The sequence below is a fragment of the Primulina eburnea genome, chromosome 4 (genome assembly GCF_022965805.1).
Source record: "Primulina eburnea isolate SZY01 chromosome 4, ASM2296580v1, whole genome shotgun sequence".
In the NCBI taxonomy this organism is placed as follows: domain Eukaryota; kingdom Viridiplantae; phylum Streptophyta; class Magnoliopsida; order Lamiales; family Gesneriaceae; genus Primulina; species Primulina eburnea.
This window is the reverse complement of record NC_133104.1, coordinates 26,145,379-26,168,266: the sequence shown is the minus strand read 5'-3', so window position 1 is coordinate 26,168,266 and position 22,888 is coordinate 26,145,379. Positions and strand designations below refer to the sequence as shown.

The following is a 22,888-nucleotide window of genomic DNA, read 5'->3' as shown; positions in this document are numbered from 1 at the left end:
ACTTTTTATCAGTGTTGGGATAGATACAAAGAATTGCTTAATCTTTGTCCACATCATGGTTTTGAAATTTGGAGAGTTGTTTCTCAATTTTATGAAGGCTTAACACCTAAAGATAGGCAAATGGTTGAATTTATGTGTAATGGAACATTTGAAGATAAAGATCCAAACGAGGCAATTGAGTATCTCGATTCATTAGCTGAAAATGCTCAAAATTGGGACACTATAGGTACAATCGAACCATCAAACAAGATTCAATCTCCTACATATGGTGGAGGTATGTACACTCTCAAAGATGAACATGATCTTCAAGCTAGATTCACCTCTTTGGCAAGAAAAGTTGAGGCACTTGAATTGAAAAAGAATGGTCAATTAAAATCTGTTCAAGAAATTGCGTGTCACATCTGTGATACAAGTGATCATTTTACAAAAGATTGTCCCACTTTGCCCTCTTTTAAAGAATGTCTTCATGAACAAGCCAATGTTTTGAACAATTTCAAAAGGCCAAATTTTGAACCATTTTCTCAAAATTACAATCCAGGTTGGCGAAACCATCCAAATTTTAGTTGGAGGAATGATAATGCTGCACAATTTCCGCAACCACATTTTCAAAATCAACAAAATTTTCAAAATTATGCACCTTATGTTCCTCCGCCGAAAAGAAATTTGGAAGATACATTGAATTCTTTCATTGCAAAGCAAGAGTCTATCAATACTCAAACTGCTCAAACCATGACAGATTTGAAAGATACTCTTGCTAAATTTGCATCTGCACTTAATGTTCATGAAAAAGGTAAATTTCCTTCACAACCTCTGCCTAATCCCAAGGATCATCATACACAAACTGGAACTTCTGGAACTCAACCGATGGATCAGGTAAAATCTGTTATTACCCTTCGAAGTGGTAATGTTGTGGAAAAATCCATTCTTGAACCTTGTGAAGATGATGATAAATCAACTCCAAAGGGTAAGGAAGTGGAACCCATAACTTGCGAAGAGGAGGTTCAACAGACAGTGTCACCACCATTCCCTCATGCATTGAAAAATACAAAAAAATCAAATTTGAATTCTGATATATATGATATTTTTAAACAAGTAAAAGTTAATATTCCTTTATTAGATGCAATAAAACAGGTACCATCATATGCCAAATTTTTGAAAGACTTGTGCACTGTGAAAAGAAAATTGAATGTGAAAAAGAAAGCATTTTTAGCAGAACAAGTAAGTGCAATCATTCACAATAATAATGCTTTGAAATACAAAGACCCTGGTTGTCCTACTATTTCTTGTATTATTGGAGAACGAAAGATTAAAAAAGCCTTGCTTGATCTTGGAGCTTGTGTTAATTTACTTCCATATTCAGTTTATCAAGAACTCAATCTAGGCGAGTTAAAACCTACTTCGGTAACACTTTTACTTGCCGATAGATCTGTTAAAGTGCCAAGAGGTATGGTAGAAGACGTGTTGGTCCAAGTTGATAACTTTGTATATCCTGTCGGTTTCATAGTTTTAGATACAAAACCTATCGAAGCTTGTAATGCAATTTCTGTAATTTTGGGTCGTCCATTTTTAGCAACTTCTAATGCTCTTATAAATTGCAGGAATGGAATAATGAAGTTGTCATTTGATAATATGACCTTGGAGCTCAATGTTTTTAATCTTTGTAAGCAACTACATGACAAAGGAGATGAAAGTGAAGATGAAAATCTTATTGAAACTCTTGTGGAAGAAAACATTCAAGAAGGGAGTACTCGTGATCAATTAGATATTTTTTCAATTGAAACTGTTAAAGAAAATATTGAAATTGATCTTGATGATTTTATCAGGTATCACTCGTTACCAGGATCAGAGAAAGAATTTGAGGCGAAATATGAGAACAAAGACGAACCACCCATATTGGAGTTAAAACCCTTGCCAGAAGAATTGAAGTATGCATTTCTTGGAGAAGATGAAACATATCCGGTGGTAATTTCTTCCAAACTAGAAAGTGATCAAGAAGGTAAATTAGTTGAAATGCTTAAAAGACATAAAAATGCAATTGGTTGGACACTAAAAGATCTGAAGGGCATTAATCCACTAATTTGCACACACAAAATTCATTTAGAAGAAAATGCTAAAACATCTCAACAACCACAAAGGAGATTAAATCCACACATGAAAGATGTTGTGAAAACAGAAGTTCTCAAATTACTTGATGTTGGGATTATCTACCCTATTTCTGATAGTAAGTGGGTAAGCCCAACACAAGTAGTTCCAAAAAAATCTGGCATCACAGTGATAAAAAATGAAAAAGGTGAATTGTTAACAAGTCGAGTCCCATCTAGTTGGCGGATGTGTATTGACTATAGAAAATTAAATGATGCCACTAGAAAAGATCGTTTTCCATTACCATTTTTGGATCAAATTTTAGAAAGAGTAGCTGGTCATCCCTACTACTGTTTTCTTGACGGATATTCAGGCTATTATCAAATTCCCATTGCACTCGAAGATCAAGATAAAACTACATTCACATGTCCTTTTGGAACATTTGCATTTAGAAGGATGCCATTTGGATTATGCAATGCCCCAACAACATTTCAAAGATGTATGCTAAGCATTTTTTGCGACATGGTTGAAAATTGTTTGGAAATTTTCATGGATGATTTAACTGTCTTTGGGAATACATTTGATAATTGTCTTGAAAATTTGGAAAAAGTTTTAAAAAGATGAGAGGAAAAAGGTCTTATTTTAAATTGGGAAAAATGTCATTACATGATTACTTCTGGAATTGTTTTGGGACATGTCGTGTCATCTCATGGAATTGAAGTTGATAAAGCAAAAGTTGATGTCATTGCCAATTTACCCCCTCCAAAAACCATTAAAGAAATTCGCTCATTTTTGGGACATGCTGGATTTTATAGGAGGTTTATAAAGGACTTTAGTTTGATCTCTAAACCCATTTGTAACCTCTTAACAAAAGACATTGCATTTGAGTGGACTCAAGAATGTCAAAATGCTTTTGATAAAATCATTCGACATTTAACATCAGCTCCTATCATGCAACCTCCTGATTGGTCTTTACCATTTGAAATCATGTGCGATGCGAGTGATTATGCAGTCGGTGCAGTACTGGGTCAAAGAAGAAACGGTAAGCCTTATGTGATATATTATGCAAGTAGAACTTTAAACAATGCTCAAATGAATTACTCCACAACTGAAAAAGAACTACTTGCTGTAATATTTGCATTAGATAAATTTCGTTCTTATTTGATTGGATCAACGACTATTGTGTTTACTAATCATTCTGCTATTAGATATTTGTTGATGAAACAGGATGCAAAGCCACGACTGATACGATGGATTTTGTTGCTCCAAGAATTTGACATTGTGATCAAAGATAAAAAAGGAACCGAGAATGTCGCAGCCGATCATTTATCGAGACTAGTAACATGATCATCTTTTGAAATGACACCAATTAACGATAATTTTCCTGATGAACATCTATTTTCAGTTACTACTACACCTTGGTTTGCTAACATAGTAAATTTTCTTGTGACAGGAAAAATGCCACTGCAATGGAGTTCCCAAGATAAGAGAAAATTTTTGAATGAGGTAAAAAACTTTTATTGGGATGATCCTTATCTGTTCAAGTACTGTCCAGATCAAATTTTTCGACGTTGCATACCCGACAATGAGGTAAGTAGTGTCATTAAATTTTGTCATTCAGAAGCATGCGGAGGACATTTTTCTTCAAAGAAAACGGCTGCAAAAATTTTGCAGTGTGAATTTTATTGGCCCACTTTGTTTAAAGACACCCACGAAATCTGCAAGATCTGTGAAAATTGTCAAAAATTGGGTGCAATTTCAAAAAGAAACATGATGCCTTTGAATCCTATTATTGAAATTGAAATATTTGACTGTTGGGGAATTGATTTTATGGGACCTTTTCCACCGTCGTTTGGATACTTGTATATTTTAGTTGCAGTTTATTATGTTTCCAAATGGATAGAGGCAATTCCATGTCGAACAAATGATCATAAAATCGTCATCAAATTTTTGAAAAAAAATATTTTTAGTAGATTCGGAATTCCTCGAGCTATGATAAGTGATGGGGGAACTCACTTTGTTAATAAACCATTTGCTTCATTAATGAAAAAATATGGTATTACTCACAAAGTAACAACTCCTTATCATCCTCAAACAAATGGACAAGTTGATTTAGCTAATAGGGAGATAAAGCAAATTTTGGAAAAAACTGTTAACTCAAATAGAAAAGATTGGTCTCTGCGACTTAATGATGCACTATGGGCATATCGAACAGCTTTTAAAACATCATTGAATATGTCTCCCTATAGGTTGGTTTATGGAAAACATTGTCATTTGCCTGTGGAATTGGAACATAAAGCTTATTGGGCGATCAAAACTTTAAATTCAAGCATGGATGATGCCCAACAAATTGCGTAAATTGCAACTTAATGAACTTGATGAACTCAGAAATGATGTGTATGAGAATTCAAGGATTTATAAAGCAAATATCAAATCATTTCATGATAAAACAATTCTTAGAAAATCTTTTGAGATTGGTAAAAAAGTTTTGCTTTATAATTCTAGACTTCACATATTCCCAGGAAAATTATGATCAAGATGGACATGCCCATATGTTGTAAAGCATGTGTATCCTTATGGAGCTATGGATATTGAAAATCCTAAAAATGGTGATGTTTTTAAAGTGAATGGACAAAGGCTTAAACCATTTTTGGAAAATGAAATCTTTCAAGAAGAGTTTATTTCCCTTTCTGATCCTTAAATTTTTATGTTGCATTTAATTTTGTTTGTTTTTATTTCAGGTTTCCTTAATCTTTTTATTTTCCCGGTTAAATGGTGGATAACGGTACTCCGTGACTCTCATAGTCGGTTAAATCAGTTTCCCACAATTGCTGATACAAAAATTAAAAAAATCATTTCTTTTCTTTTCAAAATGGATGAAATTCTCTCAAAAATTTGTAAATATTTTCCATTTGTTTCTGAAAATGTTCTAAGAAAAATTTATGTAGGAAGGTGTGAAAGATTGAGATTGCTAATGCAAAAAGGAATTCCAGAAGATATTCGTCTTGTAATTGAAGCTAAGGTCCGATTAGGAGGAGAAGTTCCACAATCATTGCTCATTCGGTATTTGCCTGGATTAGGAAAAAGCACTTATGCGAAAAAACGAAGGGCAAAAAGTTTAGGGGTTTGTCATAAGTGTGCAAGATGGACTTGTGACAAACGATGCAGATCTTTGGGATGTGTTTCCAATAACAGAGAAGATAAAATTGATTTCATTAAGAATGGGCTGAGTAAGGAGTCTTTAGATAACATCTTATTGACTCTTGAGACACATTCTAGTGGACATGTGCATATTGAACTTCTCCGTTTATGAAAACAATTTCAAGATGAGCGTCATAGTCTTGGGAATATGACTAAAAAAGACCCTGTTTGCCAATTTATAAGAAAATTGGATGGGAAGCATATCCTCGACTCATAGAAGGCGTTGAAGCCGTTTCTGGACATAAAACCAGAGGAAAATTGTGAGCCACAATCACACTACTGTTTATAAGCATGTGTGTCATTATTTTTTTACTATTTATTCTGTTTACAGCTGTGACCCATAGTTTTGTCATGATAACATATTACCCCTATAAAATCTCTCATCTTTCTTTCTATTTTCGCAGAAAAAAAAAGTAAGTAAAAACATGGCTGGATCCTCTGCACAAACATTGAAAAATATTTGTGTATTTTGTGGGTCGAGTCCTGGAAAAAATGAAGTGTTTGTAGAAGCAGCAAATAATCTTGGAAAGATATTGGCTGAGAGAAAAATTCACTTGGTAGATGGGGGAGGTAATATTGGGTTAATGGGATCTGTTTCAACATCTGCTCATCTTGGAGGTAGTCAGGTTTTGTGTATTATTCCTATAGCTTTAGCTGAAAGAAATATTACAGATGTTACGATTGGGGAGGAATTAAAAGTTTCTTCTATGTATGAAAGAATCACTCAAATGATTGAAAATTCTGATGCTTTTATCGCACTACCAGGTAGTTTTGGTACATTAGAAGAAATTTTTCACACTGTTTCTTGGGCACAACTTAATATCCATAATAAAGCTGTGGGCTTGTTGAATATCAATAATTATTATGACAGTTTGTTGACATTTCTTGATAAAGCTGTGGAACAGAATTTCATTTCAGAAAATTCACGACGGATGCTCATTTGTGCTTTGACTGCCGATCAATTAATTGATGATTTGGAAGCTTTTGTTCATAAGCCTGATCCGATGATAACAAAGATCAATTGGTCGCAATCAAGCAGTAAGAAAAGGAAGTTGGATCATTGATTCAAAAGTCGTGGATTGGCTTGCATTTGTTTCAGTTTGTTATCTTCAATAAAATTCCAGGTGATATCTCTTTCATTATGTACTCTTTATTAATAGCTATATTGACATTAGGGACAATGTCATATTCTGATTGGGAGGAGAACACATTTTTAAAAAAAAAAAACAAATTTTAAAAAAAAATTAAATATTATTTTAAAATAAAACCATGTTTATTGTTTGTACCTTAGTAATTTTTGCAAAAATGTCATACATTACATATTTGAAAGATTTAAATTAGAACATGCATTAATCTATTTAAGAATGTTTAAATTTTTATTTGAAAAAAGGTCATTTTTAATATTCTGATCAATATAAAAATATGATTTATGAAATCTTTTTGAGTGATTAACCATTGTGATAAAATTAGGTATTAAAGTATATGGCCCAAGATATACCTTATAAGAGTGCCTAAAATTTTTGAACTCACACATATTTTGTGAGTGAGTGGAGAGGATTGAGAAAACAGCTTGCGAGCTTTTATTGATCATCGGAGAGGCTATCAATTGTTTAGATCTTGAGTTCTTATTTTGAAAAAAAAAATTTGATATTTCCTGAAAAAAAAAAGCGAAGAAAAAAAAAAGAAAGAAAGATGTTGAAGATTTATGTAATTTAAGTTATATGCTGCGACCCATTTTTCTCTCATAAAAATACAAATAAAAAAAAAGGAAAGAGAGAGAGAAATACATTGTACAAATTAAATAAATATGTGGTCAAGAAGCATAAACTTAGTTTGATTCCATGATGTAAAAAAAAAAAAATCAGGAAAAAAATATATATAATAAGAACAACTGGATTTTAAATCAATGGATTTCCTATCTTTTGATTAGTTTGGCTCGTTTTTCTGTCTGCATTCTGTAAACCATTTTTCTGAGCATTTATCTGTATTCCAACTCCATGAGAGAAATCGTTGCCATAAATTGAAACATTTATTAACCTGTGAGGATATGGAGTTGAGACTCTTACTAGGAATTTCTGAAGGCCGTGTACATTTAACTACCTGAAATAAGCTTTGAATTAATCATCTCAAATTATTTCATAAATTATAATTATGATGATCTTGATATAACTTTGACAGTTTTCAAATTTAATTTAAATACTTAGATAGTTCTGATTACATTTCTATTTAAATTAATCAATATGTTTTGTATTGCTATTAACGCTTAAATTGCTAGGGACTAGCAATAAGCTGGTAGGGAGGTGTGATAAACATAAAAATTGTACATTAATTAAATATTTTATAATATAAATATATAGTTTTTGTTTTATTAAATGTTTAAATATTATATGTTTTATAATAAATTGTATAAAATATAAGTTGTTGTGTAATTATAAGTTTTTACTTTACAGGTTCGATAAAACAAGAATAACCTTGGCGTTGCAAATGGGATTAAGATGATTCTTGGACCTGTAGAAGATTATAAGATCTACAATATTGTTGGCAAGCATGAGATAAAAATCTTCTCACAAGTGGGATCAAATTAAGCAACAATTAAAGTTACCAAAGGAGTGGCAGTTTTAGCATGATCTAGTATTTTGACGATATCTTTCAAATTACTTGGTCAAATATTCTGAAAAAAATACCACAACTAGACAACTCAATTTTGCTTCGGGGAGTTGAAAATAAGCATAGATCCGGAGATTCCCGAATAGGGCAACCTTTCGAACCACCATTTAGGGGGACTACTAGGACTTGGCAAAGGTTTCCTCGGGCCGGACGGAGATTGGCCCTAATATCTATCATCATATATCCACGAATCCATTATCCACATGTTTCATTTTATGTGAAGAAGCAAATTCGAAGAAGAAGATTTTCAAAAGTGATGTGTAATATAATATTAATTTCTTGGAACACCAATGAAGACTTATGTGTAAAAAATAGTATTTTATTTGTGGTTGTCTCCCCAAATTTGGCTATAAATAGGGGTGCATTGTAATGTATTGAGATATCCCTCATTCTATGAACAAACCTTTGAGTTCATAATATTTCTCTCTATATTTTTCTTTTATTGCTTCATTTAAATATAATTAGCATGTTAATTTCATATTCAAAGTTTTACACTTTGAATAATGAATAGCTAACTTCCTAAAATTGAGATGATAAGGTGAAACTCTTGGCATGATAATAAGGTTATTAAAAGGTAAGAATCTATGTTTTATATTATTTAATCATTATTTATTGTTTATGTTATATTTATTACTTTAAGCATTTTTATACCCTACTAATAAGTGGGAGTTTTGATTTATTGTTGCTATATGTTACACTAAATTCTTGGAACCATTTAAATGTTAGTTTGGTATTACCAACCATTTAAAGTGGATGCCTTGATTTATTATATATAAATATATTATAATATTAAATTCTTGGAACCATTTAAATGTTAGTTTGGTTTTACCAACCATTTAATTTGGATTCCTTGATTTACTATATATAAATATATCATAATAATATTTTCTTGGTACCATTTAAATGTTAGTTTGGTTTTACCAACCATTTAAAGTGGGAACCTTGATTTAGTGTTTATAAATATATATATAGCACAATAAATACTTGACCACATTTATAAGTTTTGGTATATATTATATATTTATGAGATAGTAATTTATAACATAATATAAAGATGATTATTTAATATATTGGAACCATTTTATTAAGTGGATTTCAATATTGTTTGTTAATGTCAACTTTATTAAAATACCAAGAGTGGATCCTTTAATCTCAACTACTTAAATTAAAATTTGAACAATTAAAATTTACCCATTAAAGATTCAAACAATTAAAATTAAAAAAGAAACAAAAACAAAAACAATAACAAAAAGACATTGTAGTGGACTTGTAATTACCTTAGCTTCCCTGTGGATACGATATTCGGACTCACCGAATTATACTACTTGTGAGGACAACCTGCTCTTGGGAGTGCAACAATCAAAGTCGCAACAGCAGTTCTAGTCAAATCATGTCTAGACTCGACTCAACTATAACTCTAGGGATCCCGGGGTGAATAAGACGTCACTGTCTGTCACCTACCCTCCCAATCGGGGTGACGTACGTCTTATTCCTAGACTTCGGTCATATCTGTATCGAATAATCTACAATAGGAGGGTGTCTGCTCCTATGTAACGATACACCGAACGTCTAGAAGTCTGACTATCTGTCAAACTTTCCTATCTCAAATGCAATGTATAACAATCTGTAAACAAAGCATAAATATCTTAAAATGCAATGTATAACAATCTGTAAACAAAGCATAATATAAACAATAAAGCTAGTATGTGATTTTTGCTGGGAAACTCAAATAAGATCTTATTTGAGTTGTGTCTTCCCGAATATCACATGAATTATACCTTTGTTGTCCCTGTCTGACGAAGACGATGACTTGTATTCAAATATGTCCATATCCAATCTGAAATGACAATATCGAATACACTGTATCAATTAATAACTCAATTCACAATCTGTTCTGATCAATACTCAACTCAGTACATAATCTGATCAATATTTGAACAATATACAATCTGATTCATATCAACGATATCACGATGAAATCTAAATCATTACTGAATCTGATCAATCTAATCAACTGATGTTTCGACGGCATAACAATACAATTCTGATATGAAATCTCAGTCAAATCGACTCCAAAAATCATAACAAATACATAAACAATCTGTTCTTCAGTCTGACTTCAATTATACGATATCTACGGTCGTAGAAACATCATATCTGATTCATATTCAGTTCTGACAATATCATAAATTCAAATCTTGTCTAAACGTAACAAAACTTACGTCCAGTTGTAGCTGTCGTTGCTAGAAACACGGTACCGAAGTCAGATTCAAAATCTGACGGACGGATTTCTCGTACTTAATTTCCAAAACTCAAGAACGAAGCCTTTCCCCAACTTCTCGATTTCCTTCTGAATATTCTGAAGGATTTGCATGTGTGTATATATATATATATACATCTATGACATGCATGAAAGCAAGTGGCGCACTTCATGATTTCCAGGTGGCGCTCGGGCGGTCAAGAATTACCGCCCGGGCGCCGAACCTTCTGCCCAGTTACTTATCTTACAATTCCCTGGCGCTCGAGCGGTCAATTTCTACCGCTCGGGCGCCACACGTTCTGTCCAAAGATCAATTTGCGATGCATTGGCGCTCGGGCGGTCTTTTTCTACCGCTCGAGCGCCGAAGGTTCTGTCCAAATTCTTGGCTAACCATGCCACGACGCCCGGCCTCGTCATTTGAGTTCTTATAACCTCAATCATGTCAATAATCAACGTCTGATTATAATGATTAAATTTCGGGCATTACAGAATCTCTGGCCAGAGTATGAGATGTACGTTGGAGAAGGAGTTCTCCAATAGTACACGCAATGCCACTATTATAGTTATCACATAGTTATCGAATTAATATGCAACCCTCGATGAACCAATGGTTGCAGATTCGATCGGGATATATGAGATGAAGGGACCGTACTGTACGTTAATCATAATCGACTGGTTCTTGTAGGCACTATCAGTGATACCTAGGGGATCATGGGGCGATGCTACTAGACGCTCTTACCATGATCCGATGGGTGCAATCAGAAATGAGTTCTGACATTCTTAATCAAGGTGTTGATGAAAGAATGGGGCTAACTAGGGTAAGCCCGAATAAAGGATTATGTCCTGAATCACAAAGAGTTGTGAACCCACGACTAGTTGTATCCCTGAACCATTGAGGGTCACACGAGTACTGGATTGTTTGTTCCCGTTGAGAAAATAAATTCAAGGAGTTGAATTTATATTATGATATAGTAAATTCAAGGAGTTGAATTTATGATAAATAAATTTTGAGAAAAATAAATTCAAGGAGTTGAATTTATGAGATAGTAAATTCAAGTGGTTGAATTTATCAATTTATAAAATTTGGAGAGAATAAATTCAAAGAGTTGAATTTATAAAATTTGATAATTTAATTTATTAAACTCAAATGTTGGGTTTATTAAATATTAAATTTTGGAGGTGATAAAACTCAAGGAGTTGAATTTACAATTTATATAATAAATTGAAATGTTGAATTTATAATTAATTTAATTTATTAAACTCAAAAGTTGAGTTTATTAATTATTAAATTAAATATAATGAGAGTATATTTAATGGGCTTGTAGGAGTACAAGTCCAACATATTAAATAATTAAAGTTATTAATGGACTTTGATTAATTAATTAAACTAGTTGGACTAGCCCAATTAATTAATTAAGCTCATTAAGGTTAATTATATTATTGAATTTAGGTCAAGATTATTGTTTGTGAGAGAAATATATAGATTGACCTAGCCTCCATTTTGCCAATTGTGATTCACGAGAGTTTCAAGGAATTGATATTCTTTCTTTCAGATTTTACAATATGCAATAATTTTAGAATATTTTATTGACTTAATTAAGTTAATTAATTAAGTAAATTAAATATTAGAAATAAAAAGGAGAATTTGATTCTCATTAATGAAAAGGGCATCCGAAAGAAAAAAAGAAGAATATATATTTTTCGGCTCTTCCATTCATTGTACTCTCAAAAGGTTTTGAACAAAAAATTTTGTGTGTTCAATCTCTTCGCAAATATACTTTCTAGTGCAAGTTAGAAGAGGAACAAATAATTTGGTCGTGGACCTAATTCGGAGATTTGAAGAAAGTTCGAAGGGATTTACAACAAGAGCTACATCCGCTTATACCGGAGTAGTTGGTGTCAAGTGATTTAATCACCAAAGGTATAATTCTAACACCCTATGTTTGATTCATGAAAACCATACGAGTGTCCAAAAGTTATTTTGTTTTTCAAAATAAAATAAAAATTTTAAACTTCCGCTGCGTTTGGACATGTAGAAACCGAGATCCAACAGTGGTATCAGAGCCAGGTTTTTCTAAATCGTATGGTTTGATATTGAATAATTTATTTCTAACCACACAAGAAAGTTTTTCAGAAAATTTAGCACCCCGAAAATTTATTTTTTCCAGATTTTCGAAATAAAAAAAAACAGTGGTATCAGGGCCGCGCACGACAGCGCGAGGTGTGCGCGCAGGCGCCCGCTCTTGCGCAGGCGCCGGACGCCTGCGCGCACCGCGACGCCTGCGCGCGGCGTCGGCGCGCCTGTGCGCGTTCTGCGCGCACAGGGCCGCTGCGGCTGCCCGAAACGTTCGGGCAGCGGGCGGGCAGTGGGCGGGCGGCTGACCGGGACCGTCTCGAGAAGCGCGCTGAATAATGGGCTTGAATAGTTTGGGCCTAGGGTGCGATTTTCTGATTTTTCAAATTTTTGGATAAAATTGATATTTTTGAAAATTGGTTCAATTTTTATTTTGGAAATTAATTTATGGAAAATTAATAATTTTCTTGTGAAATAAATAATTAGAATATGATTTTAATTATTTATGGTAAAAATGAGTTTTTACAAGAAATCAATTATTATTGATTTAATTGGAAATTAAATAATGGAGTTTATTTAATTTATTAAATCTTTTAATAATTGTGGTGGTTAGTGATAAAATTATTAGATATATGATTTATCAATTAATTAAATTGTTTAATTAATTTGATGTTAATATTTGATATTAAATGCATGAAGGATGATCGAGAGCCTTGACCAATGTGTTAGGTGTATGTTAGGATATTTTACTGTTTTATTCGTTTTTTTTAATATTTGATATTATTAAAGTGGGCATGGTTTATGGCCCGTTCCCACCCCATGAGATGTATCCCTTATGTGCCATGGCTATTTAAATGTAATATTAGAAATAGTGGGAGATCGAGACTGGAAGATGGTGGGCCCGATGATCAAGACGAAGACATGTAAAATATTGGAAGCTCTTGTAATAGTTGCATTTGCATCCCTGCATTCACCTAGGTTTGGACCTGGATCCATGTATGGCTCACATGGATCTAATAGTGTTGGCGATCTATCATCCTTATTTATTGTTGAATGTGATATTATGATATATGTGATATATAGTAGTATGCATGTATGTATATTATTATATAATATAGTTGCATGAATCCGGCAAACATACAAACTCGTGGCACGCGATTTTTAAATTAAAATGATGAGACCATTTTAAAATTAAAATCCCTCATTTTGAATATGATTCAAAATTTATATCAAACCGGAAAATTAAAAATTAAAAGAGTTTAATTTTTCCTTGCCTTCCATCAACCGTGGTTGCATGTTGATCGCTACCCGCGGACAGTGTCTGGCTCATATTATTGGGGAGGCCTGTACGCCGGAAAGCTGTGACTTCCACCGGACATATGATGTGAATTGAGTGGAACTCCCATGACTTCGGCTCATATTATTGGGGGAACTCATGGCGACCGTCTACTACAATTCAATATTGATGGGTTGGTTTGACACGCGAAAATAAACGACGTCATATTATTGGGTCCTTATTAAACGTGAGGCAAAACACGCGGAGGTTGCATAGGGATGCAATTGGACTCTACCTTTTAGAAATTATAATTGGCTGATATTATTCGGGATTATAATTGACTAATTGGACTCTACGTACCCACTAAGGAAATACGATTTCCCTTTTTCATCAGAGGGTGGTGGAAATGTCAAAATAGTGGGAGGGATATTTATAAAATAAAATCCATATTTTATATCTTAAAATTATTTTAAAATAATCAGCAACTATTATTCTGTTTCCATATCAGTATATTTTTCGATTTCGTCACATAATCCAATTTCGTTATTAACAGGCTAACCGAATCTAATTTTCAAGACTGGTTGGGAAAATTGTTCTGAATTCGGAGAAAATGGCATGCACACTAATGTCAGTCATGTTGAATTGACAAAGCATGCAAGATGGTAGGACCATAGTATACAAGCTAAAGTGTAACATGTTCGCTTTTATGTCAAATGAACTGTAGGGACAGTTTGAGAAAATGTTGAATGCTGTTGACATTAGAATACACATGCAAGAGTTACATGGTGCATGAAACTTGTACAGTGATGCACACCACTTTTAAAAGCTCATGACTACACTAATGCAAGATGGGGCTTTGATCCATGAGCATGGTGTACATATGATTGGGTTTAATGAGAATGTGGTGAGCCTGGAATAGGTGATTCCTAACAAGTTACTTCATGACATCAATTTGTTGTCATTCTCTTTCTCAATTGATGGGTTTATGTTGAACTTCAATTTGAATAAAATTGATGATAGCCTTAAAGAGCTATTCAACATGCTTATGACTTATGAAGTCATCATAAAATAGGAAAATGTTGATTCCTAGTTGGGCTTGTTGTCAGGAACAAAAGTGGCCCGCAATGTAAGGGAAAGAAATGTTCTGCCCCTCACAAGAAAAACCCAATAAGAGGCAAACTCCGAAATATACTTAAAGGGTCCACAAAGCCTGATAAGTCAGAAAACATTTGTTTCACTGCAAGAAAAATGGACATAAGAAAGTATCTGGGCCAAAAATGTTTTGAGAATGATAAGTGAATGTCCAAAGTAAACAATATTTCAACAACGAACTAAAGAAAGTTAGATGATCCAAATCCCGACAAATATGGCACGCTAGACTAGGTCACATTTCTCAAAGAAGGATGCACAAGATAGTGGGAGAATACATGTTTGAGTTGTCAGACATAAATTCTCTACTTACCCGTGAGTCCTGTCTGAAAAGAAAAATGACCAAGACTCCATTCGATGGAAACGTGGAACGTGCATATGGTCTACTGGATTTGTTCCACACAGACGTTTGTGGCCCGCTAAGTGTTAGCACAAAATATGGGCAATCCTACTTCATTACCTTTACTGATGACCATTCGAGGTATGGGTGTGTTTATTTGATAAAACACAAATCTGAAGCATTTGAAAGGTTCAAAGAATTCAGATATGAAGTAGAAAACCAGCTAGAAAGAAGTATTAAAGCATTTCGATCTGATCGAAGTAGAGAATACTTGAGTGCTGAATTTTTGGGTTATCTAAAAGAGAATGTGATTCTCTTACAGTGGACTCCACCAGCAACACCACAATTGAATGGTGTTTCTGAACATTGTAAGTGAACCTTGTTGGACGTGGTTCGATCAATGACGGGATTCACTAAATTTCCTACATCGTTTTGGGGCTTTGCGCTTGAAACTGCGGCAATGTTGTTGAATAATGTTTATACTAAGGCACTGTATAAAAACCCATATGAGATATGGATAGGAAAAATTCCCAAATATTCTTACGAGAGAATATGGAGATGTCTTGCTTATCTGAAGTAGACAGTGGGAGACATAGAAGAATCCTGCAACTGATCAAATAAATCATCGATACAAGGCAAAGGGTATTTATTCTTTACCGTGGCCTTGTTCAGTTGCCGGTAGTCAATGTAAAGTCTTATTGAACCGTCCTTATTTCTAACAAACAATACTGGAGCACCCCAAGGAGAGAAACTCGATCTAATGTAACCCTTGGCCAGTAAATCTTCTAACTGCTCCTTTAGTTCTTTCAATTCAATCGGTGCCATTCTGTATGGAGTTTTAGAAATAGGAACTGTACTTGGTACCAATTCAATGCTGAAGTCTATCTCTCGAACTGGAGGCAAACCCGGAATCTCATCTAGAAAGACATCAGCAAACTCACATACCACTGGCAGATCTGCCAATGAAGGGCTCGACTTCAGTACATCTACTGAATATACAAAGAACCCTCTGCTCCTTTCTGTAATAGTCGAGTCGTAGATAACGCAGATATCAAAGGAATTCTCGATCTGGAACCCTTACCGTAAAATTTCCATTCATCAGCCATTTCAGGTCTGAATCTCACCATCTTCTGGAAACAATTTACAGTAGCTCTATACTTGGTCACATATCAATACCGATAATGCAGTCAAATCAGACAACCCAAGTACAATACAATCTAACTCTATCTCATGATCATCATATTGCAGTACACAATGTTTAACAGAATTCACTAATATAAGACCTCTCCCAAAAGGTGAAGAGACAGATACTACAACAGATAAAGACTCAACAGGCAATGTATGTATCAATCCAAATCGCTTAGATATAAAAGTATGCGATGCACCTGTATCTATCAATACGTAAGAATGGTAACCACAAAGAGACCAGTTACCTGCAACAACATCATCTGGTGCTTCCTGGGCCTGTTCTTCAGTCAAAGAAAATACCCTGGCCTGCTGTCTCGGAGGTTGGCTAACAGTCTGGGTTCCTCCTGGCCTCGGTTGTGACTAAGTTGGTGCTAGCTGGAAAGAATGAACAACAGATGATAGTCTATCAGGCTGTGCCACTGATCCAGATGACTCTGCTCCCTGGGATCTTTGAGAACTTCGCTATGGACAAACTCTAGCAAAATGTCTATGTTGTCTGCAGATGTTGCAACTACCAAACACTTCTTGGCATTGCTCGTTCGGATGTCTTCCGCCCCAAGTTCTTCAATAGACCCCAGTATAACTCTGTCGTGAACCACTGGAGCTAGATGAACTAATCCATGACTTATTAAACTGTTCCCCTCTGGCTTTCAACTGATCTTTCTTCCCGCTGCTATTGCTACCACTGTCAAATCTGGGAGGGGGTTGGTGAAATTGAGGGGAAGATGGTTGTTGTTTCGGTGCTGGGGAGACATACGCAGCTCCCTTCTGCCTGATCAGGCCTGCTTCAGCTCCCTTTGCTCTATTCAAAGCATCAACAAAGTTATTTGGTCTCCCAATTTTTACCAGTGTAAAAATCTTGGAATTCAGTCGAATAATGAACTGATCAGCAACAGCTTCGTCATTCTCAGCAACGTGTGGAGCAAAAAGTAGCAAAGTAGAGAATTTAGCCACATACTCTTCAATATTCAGATTACCCTGTTTCAGGTTGGCAAACTCTGCACCCTTATCCTTTCTGTACCACACTGGGAAAAATCTTTGATAAAACTCAGTCTTAAAGATGTTTCAGGTAATAATTGTACCTCGATGCTCCAAAGCCCTCTTTGTTGTGAGCCACCAATTCTTTGCAACGTCATGCAACCGGTGCCCAATTAATCTGACTCTTCGTTCATCTGTATAATCCAATTAATCAAACAACACCTGAATATCATCAAGCCAGCTCTCACAGTAAACTGACGTCTTAGTTCCTTTCAGAGTCGACGGTTTAAACGACTGAAATCTCTTCAATATAGTTTCCATCGGTGTCGCTGTCACATCCATCGGATTAACCGAGGTACTACCGTGTTCTGGAATTCTTCGAGGAGGCATATCTAATTATCAAAAGGGTTAGTAATCAAATCTGACAAATCTGTCTCAGTCCTCCTCTGATCATCTTACCTCTGATCAAGAATCGGTTCTAATTCATTCTCAATTATACATTTTACCAATCAAATCAGATAATCAAGTAAACATGTATTAAAGCAGTAAATCATGCGGTAATGCTAGCATGCAAAAGCAAGGAAGAAAACTCAATCTACCCCGCTCACTATCTTCTATCTCATTCTAAGGAGCCTATGGCTCTGATACCACCTGCTGTGGGGACCCGGACGCTAATTCATTTCTTAATCGTCTTTTGGAATAAATGAATCTATTAAATAAACTGGGTCTAATTTTTTTTTAAAATACATAAGTGCGGAATTTATATAATCAATCTTATATAAACATCAAGATTAAAGGTACAAGTTTTGTACAATATACATTCATATCAAACTAGGGTTCAACAACTACATGTCCGGTGCTGAAACCAATTCTACTTCTGGGTCCGGATCTCCACCCTAAACTTGATCTCTCATCCTCTTCTTGACTCTGATCTTGTCGCACATGTTGTCATGTACACATATAAACACAACAACAGCCGGATAACTCCGGTGAGAATAGAATTCCCAATATAAACAATGAATACATGCATTTCATATAAACACATATATAAAAGTATATAACAGTTATCAATAACATGTATCAAATCTGAAAGACATGAATCTATATAAGACTGTAAATCAAACTCTTTGACTCTTAAACTCTGACTCGACTCTTCTCTAGTCTAGGGATCCCGGTTCCCGGACGTTGGCACATTATATCAAATCTCTGCAATAAGAGTCGATCTACTCCTATTCACATCGATATAAACAAACATCCAGTTTCTTGGCATCTCTGCCACAGATTTGGCACCTCTGCCCATAACTCGTTCTCGATATCGATCTTCTATTCTATACTATTCTGTAAATCAATAGAATAAGCATACACATTCAAGTAATATAAAGGTATTAAAACAATAATAAACAAGTATGTGGTTTAGGGAAGCTCAAGTCAAATCTAACTCGAGTCGCATCTCCCGGTTCGACATTGATTTATACCTTTCTTTTTATCGATATGACGAATTCGAAGTCTTGAATTCGAAGCTGTATACTCAATCTGGAAATAACATTCGAAATATACAATATCACTATTCCATTCAAACAAGACATCTCAATAACTCATAATCAATCCACAACACAAAATCTGATACCAAATCTGTGTAATCTCAATCAAATCAAATCTGAAAAATCATAACAATTTCATACAGTACCTGTTCTTCGATCCGGTTTCGATTATATGATGACTAAATTCTCAAGAACACCGTATATTAACCATATCTGATTTCTCCCATATCACAATTTTGAGTCATGTAAGAAAATGAAGAAAACTTACATCTTTTTGTAGCCGTTGACAATAGGAGCACGTAAATAAACTCGGATTGAAATTCGGATAAACGGATGTTGAAAAATCACAATTTTAAGATATGAATGGTTTGGAAACTTTCGATGGCTTCCTCTTTTCTTCCCTGGAATTCTGAATTGAATTGAAGATTTGTTACATGTTATATGCATGCCAAGGACAAGTGGCTCATTTCTTTGCACTGCATGTCTCGCGCATATGCGCGACCATCATCGGTGCATATGCGCGAGACCTACTGTCTGGACGCACAACATTCCAACTTCTCGCGCATATGATCGCCCTGTCCCCGCGCATATGCGCGAGACCTACTGTCTCCGCACTTGAGGATTTGACATGCTCGCGCAGATGCGCGCCCTATCTCTTGCATATGCGCGAGGTCTTCTGCCATGCTCGCGCATATGCGCGCGCGCGAGACCTTCTGTCCTCGCACATAACAATGCTCATGCTATTCCAAATCTCATCTCCATGTGGTCCTTCTAATCGCAACAATTCATAAATCAATAATCTCAGATTAACAGAATATAAATCTCGGGCATTACAGTTTCTTTACTGGATCGGTAAGTATTTTGGTGATGTTTCATGTTGAGAGATATTTTTGATGAAAGTGGAGGGAATGCACGATCTAGGATCGATTCTTCCAAGTTTGGGAGATGAACGGAGTTTCCCATTTTGAGAATTGAAAGCCTAAAAAAAGAAAATGGACATTCTTCTTCTTGGCCTCTAAGGGTCAAGTTACGATATGCTCTTGTGCATTCATTGCAATTTAACTTGATTTCTCCAATTAAAGTGCCACATGCAAGTTTTGGCAGCGAACAGAAATTTGATTCAATGTTTGCATTGGGAAAGTTCTCTTTGGCAGTATTTGTGGCATCTTCCCAGTCAAACACAATAAGGTTACAGAGTCAAATTGAGTCTTGGCATTTTTCCACCAATCACGTGTCCTTTTTTCCATAAGCCTTCAAATCTCCTTGAGAGCAATGCACAACAATTAACTACAGTTTGTGATGCTTTTTTCTTCTATACCATCTATTTGCAGGTATATGTCAGAAATGGGTAGGTATATACATTTTATTACACCAAATATTACTTATTAATTCGTTTTAATTTCTAATTAAATCAAACTTTAATATTAAATTCCCAAACTTAAAACATAGATTTTTATATTTAATTTACCCTCGTGAACCATGATTCGACTCCCGTGAACCACGTCTGAACCCTTAGCCATTTAAAACACAAAAGCCAAACCCTAAGCCAAAAACCCTCGAGCCAAGCTTGAGCCACCACGAGCCATCTTCAGACAAGACCTCCCCTACGACCCCTTTGGACCCCTAGGACTTGACCCCAGCCCAAATCGAAGCCACCCTTAACAGAAGCATGTTGCGGCCGAGCTTCCTACGTGCACCAGGACTCTTGCATCTTGCCTAGGACTCTAACCACTGAGCCATCCCTTGACTCAGACCCTTGTGCACCCTCTTAGGACCCTAAGGACCTAGCATGATACGGTATCGTGTTCCTATCAACGCAGGCTACAACTGGACGTAAGTTTTGCTACGTTCTGACATGTTTTGAAATTATGATATTGTCAAAATTGAATAGGATTCGTATATGATGTTCTTGTCATGTTAGACATCATAGAATCGAAGTCAGATTGAGAAACAGACTGATTATGGAATTGTTATGATTTTCGGAGTCGATTTGATTGAGATTCGATATCATAATTGTATTATCATTGAGATTATGAGTTATACTGATACTGTTTACAAAGTCTGGTATTATATCTGTGATTTTCGGATTGACGGGGTTATCGAGATTATATTATTATACCGTCGAAACATCAAGGGATTAATATTGATCAGATTCGGTATTGATTTAGATTGCATATTGATTCAATATTGATCAGAGTATAATTCGATTTGAATATTAACCAGAACAGGTATTGAATTGAGTTGTGTATTGATATTATACCTATTCAATTGTCGTTATCAGATTGAGAATGGACCGAGATAGAGTCGGGAATTCTTCTTCTTCTTCTTCTGAGCGAGAAGATAAAGGTATAAATTAATGTTGAGTTGGGATTGCACAACTCGAGTGAGGTTTGACTCGAGTTTCCCTAAATCACATACTTTACATTATTGCATTGATATTTGCATTGAATTGACTGATGTACTTGTTTTCTTGATTATAGATAGCAGGTATCAGATGAGTAATCTTGTGACAGAAGTTCCTGATAGTGGTGGAATCGCCACGGGAACATTGCACGATGTCTCAAGATAACGATATTAGCGATAGAGCTACAGTCTATGACGGATAGGTCAGGACTCCGGATGTTGGTTATATCGAGTAATTAGGATTGGAATTCTTCTATTACGGAATTCGATATAGGAACACCATATTTGGTTATATCGAGTAATAGGAACAGAGTTCCTTCTATTACGGAATTCGATATAGGAACACCACATTTGGAAACCGGGATCCCTAGGCTAGGATTGAATCTAGTCTAAAACGTAGAGTCACGAGTTTGAGTGACAGTTATATCGATTAATATTGATGGATGTTGAATTACGTTCCTGATATTGGTACATGCTTAGAATATGATTTATTTTTGATATTGAATTATGTTCCGGATCAGGGTACATGTTTAGAATATGACTTATTCTTGTTATTGATTCATATCATGATTTTGAAATAGGATATGATTTGTTGTCTTATGCTTTTATATTGTTTATATGATGGCATGTATACATGATTTATACTGGGACATTTATATCTCACCGGAGTTATCCGGCTGTTGTCTTGTTTGTATGTGTGCATGGCAACAGGTGGGCTAGGATCAGGGTCAAAAAGAGTACGAGGCTGGACTAGATAGCGTGGAGATCCGGGCTTTGAAGCAACTTAGGATTCAGCACTGACTTGTAGTTGAACCTAGTTGGATTATTGTAGATCATACAATAATTATATGTTATGTTTAATATGTAATTTGAATTTAATTACATTACGTTTCCGCTTTGCATTTTAAAAAAAAAAAAAAAATTAGACCCTGTTTATACTAATTGATTAATTAGTCATAATTATGATTTAGAACGTGATTAACGTCCGGGTCCCCACACTAATCCAGCTCGAAGCCCCCTGTCCGAGCCATGTCTTCATGCGAGGCTACTGCTCATGTGCGCCACTGCGCTATGGCTCAAATAGGAACCTATCTTGCTAGGACTCTTCCCAGCCGCCGTTGCTCGGGTCCTAGTGCGGCTAGGACTCCTTCCTTGACTCAAACCATGACCCAGCCACGACCCAAGCCGATCCATGCTAAGCTTAACCCCTTAAAACCGAATCTTGACTCTAAAACCATGAAGGTTTGTTCCAGCTTGTTCCGTCTCGTGTGTTGCTTGTTCGTGTGACTTAGGACTCCTTAAACTCATATAAAAACATACCTCTTTTTAATCCTAGAACATGGAAGCCCCTTCATGCACAAATACATCAAATTTTTGATAAAAAAACATGCTTCAAAAATTCATGCCTTGAACAAAAACGAAAATAAACAAAAGTGTATCTTGTTTTTCATGAAATTTCATATTTAATAAATATTATAGTGTGATGATGAGTAAAGGAAAGAATATGGCGTGCCTTTGCGTATTTAACGCACGAAATTTCGTAGACAAAGCGAAGAACAACGACGAACGAGGAACCTTGTTTGAAAACTAGAGATTGCCAATGCTTGATCTTGAAATCTCGTGTGTGCCTTGAGTTTGGTGAAAGGAGTCTTGTGTAAAGATAATAGAGCAGGGGCGTGTATTAAACAGAATATGGTAGGGTTTATGGGCTTTAAATTTTGATAAGTAA

At 35.2% G+C, this 22,888-nt stretch overlaps 1 protein-coding gene across 1 annotated transcript; it reads left to right on the top strand.

Annotated features, from left to right (window-relative positions):
* Window positions 1-120: 120 nt before the first annotated feature.
* On the top strand, window positions 121-14,632 carry LOC140830154 (uncharacterized). Its single transcript, XM_073193439.1, has 6 exons — window positions 121-274; window positions 492-573; window positions 783-945; window positions 1,555-1,750; window positions 3,518-4,233; window positions 14,480-14,632. Exons 1-6 carry the CDS (start codon window positions 121-123, stop codon window positions 14,630-14,632), a joined length of 1,464 nt encoding a protein of 487 aa, XP_073049540.1.
* Window positions 14,633-22,888: the final 8,256 nt, after the last annotated feature.

What these genes read in the sequence shown, in the direction of transcription:
- LOC140830154 (XM_073193439.1), top strand. Translation starts at nt 121, where the DNA reads ATGGTTGAATTTATGTGTAATGGAACATTTGAAGATAAAGATCCAAAC. An exon ending in ATCTCCTACATATGGTGGAG is followed by an intron (nt 275 to 491) that starts GTATGTACACTC and finishes TGTTTTGAACAA; the next exon opens with TTTCAAAAGGCCAAATTTTG. An exon ending in TTGAACCTTGTGAAGATGAT is followed by an intron (nt 946 to 1,554) that starts GATAAATCAACT and finishes TCTGTAATTTTG; the next exon opens with GGTCGTCCATTTTTAGCAAC.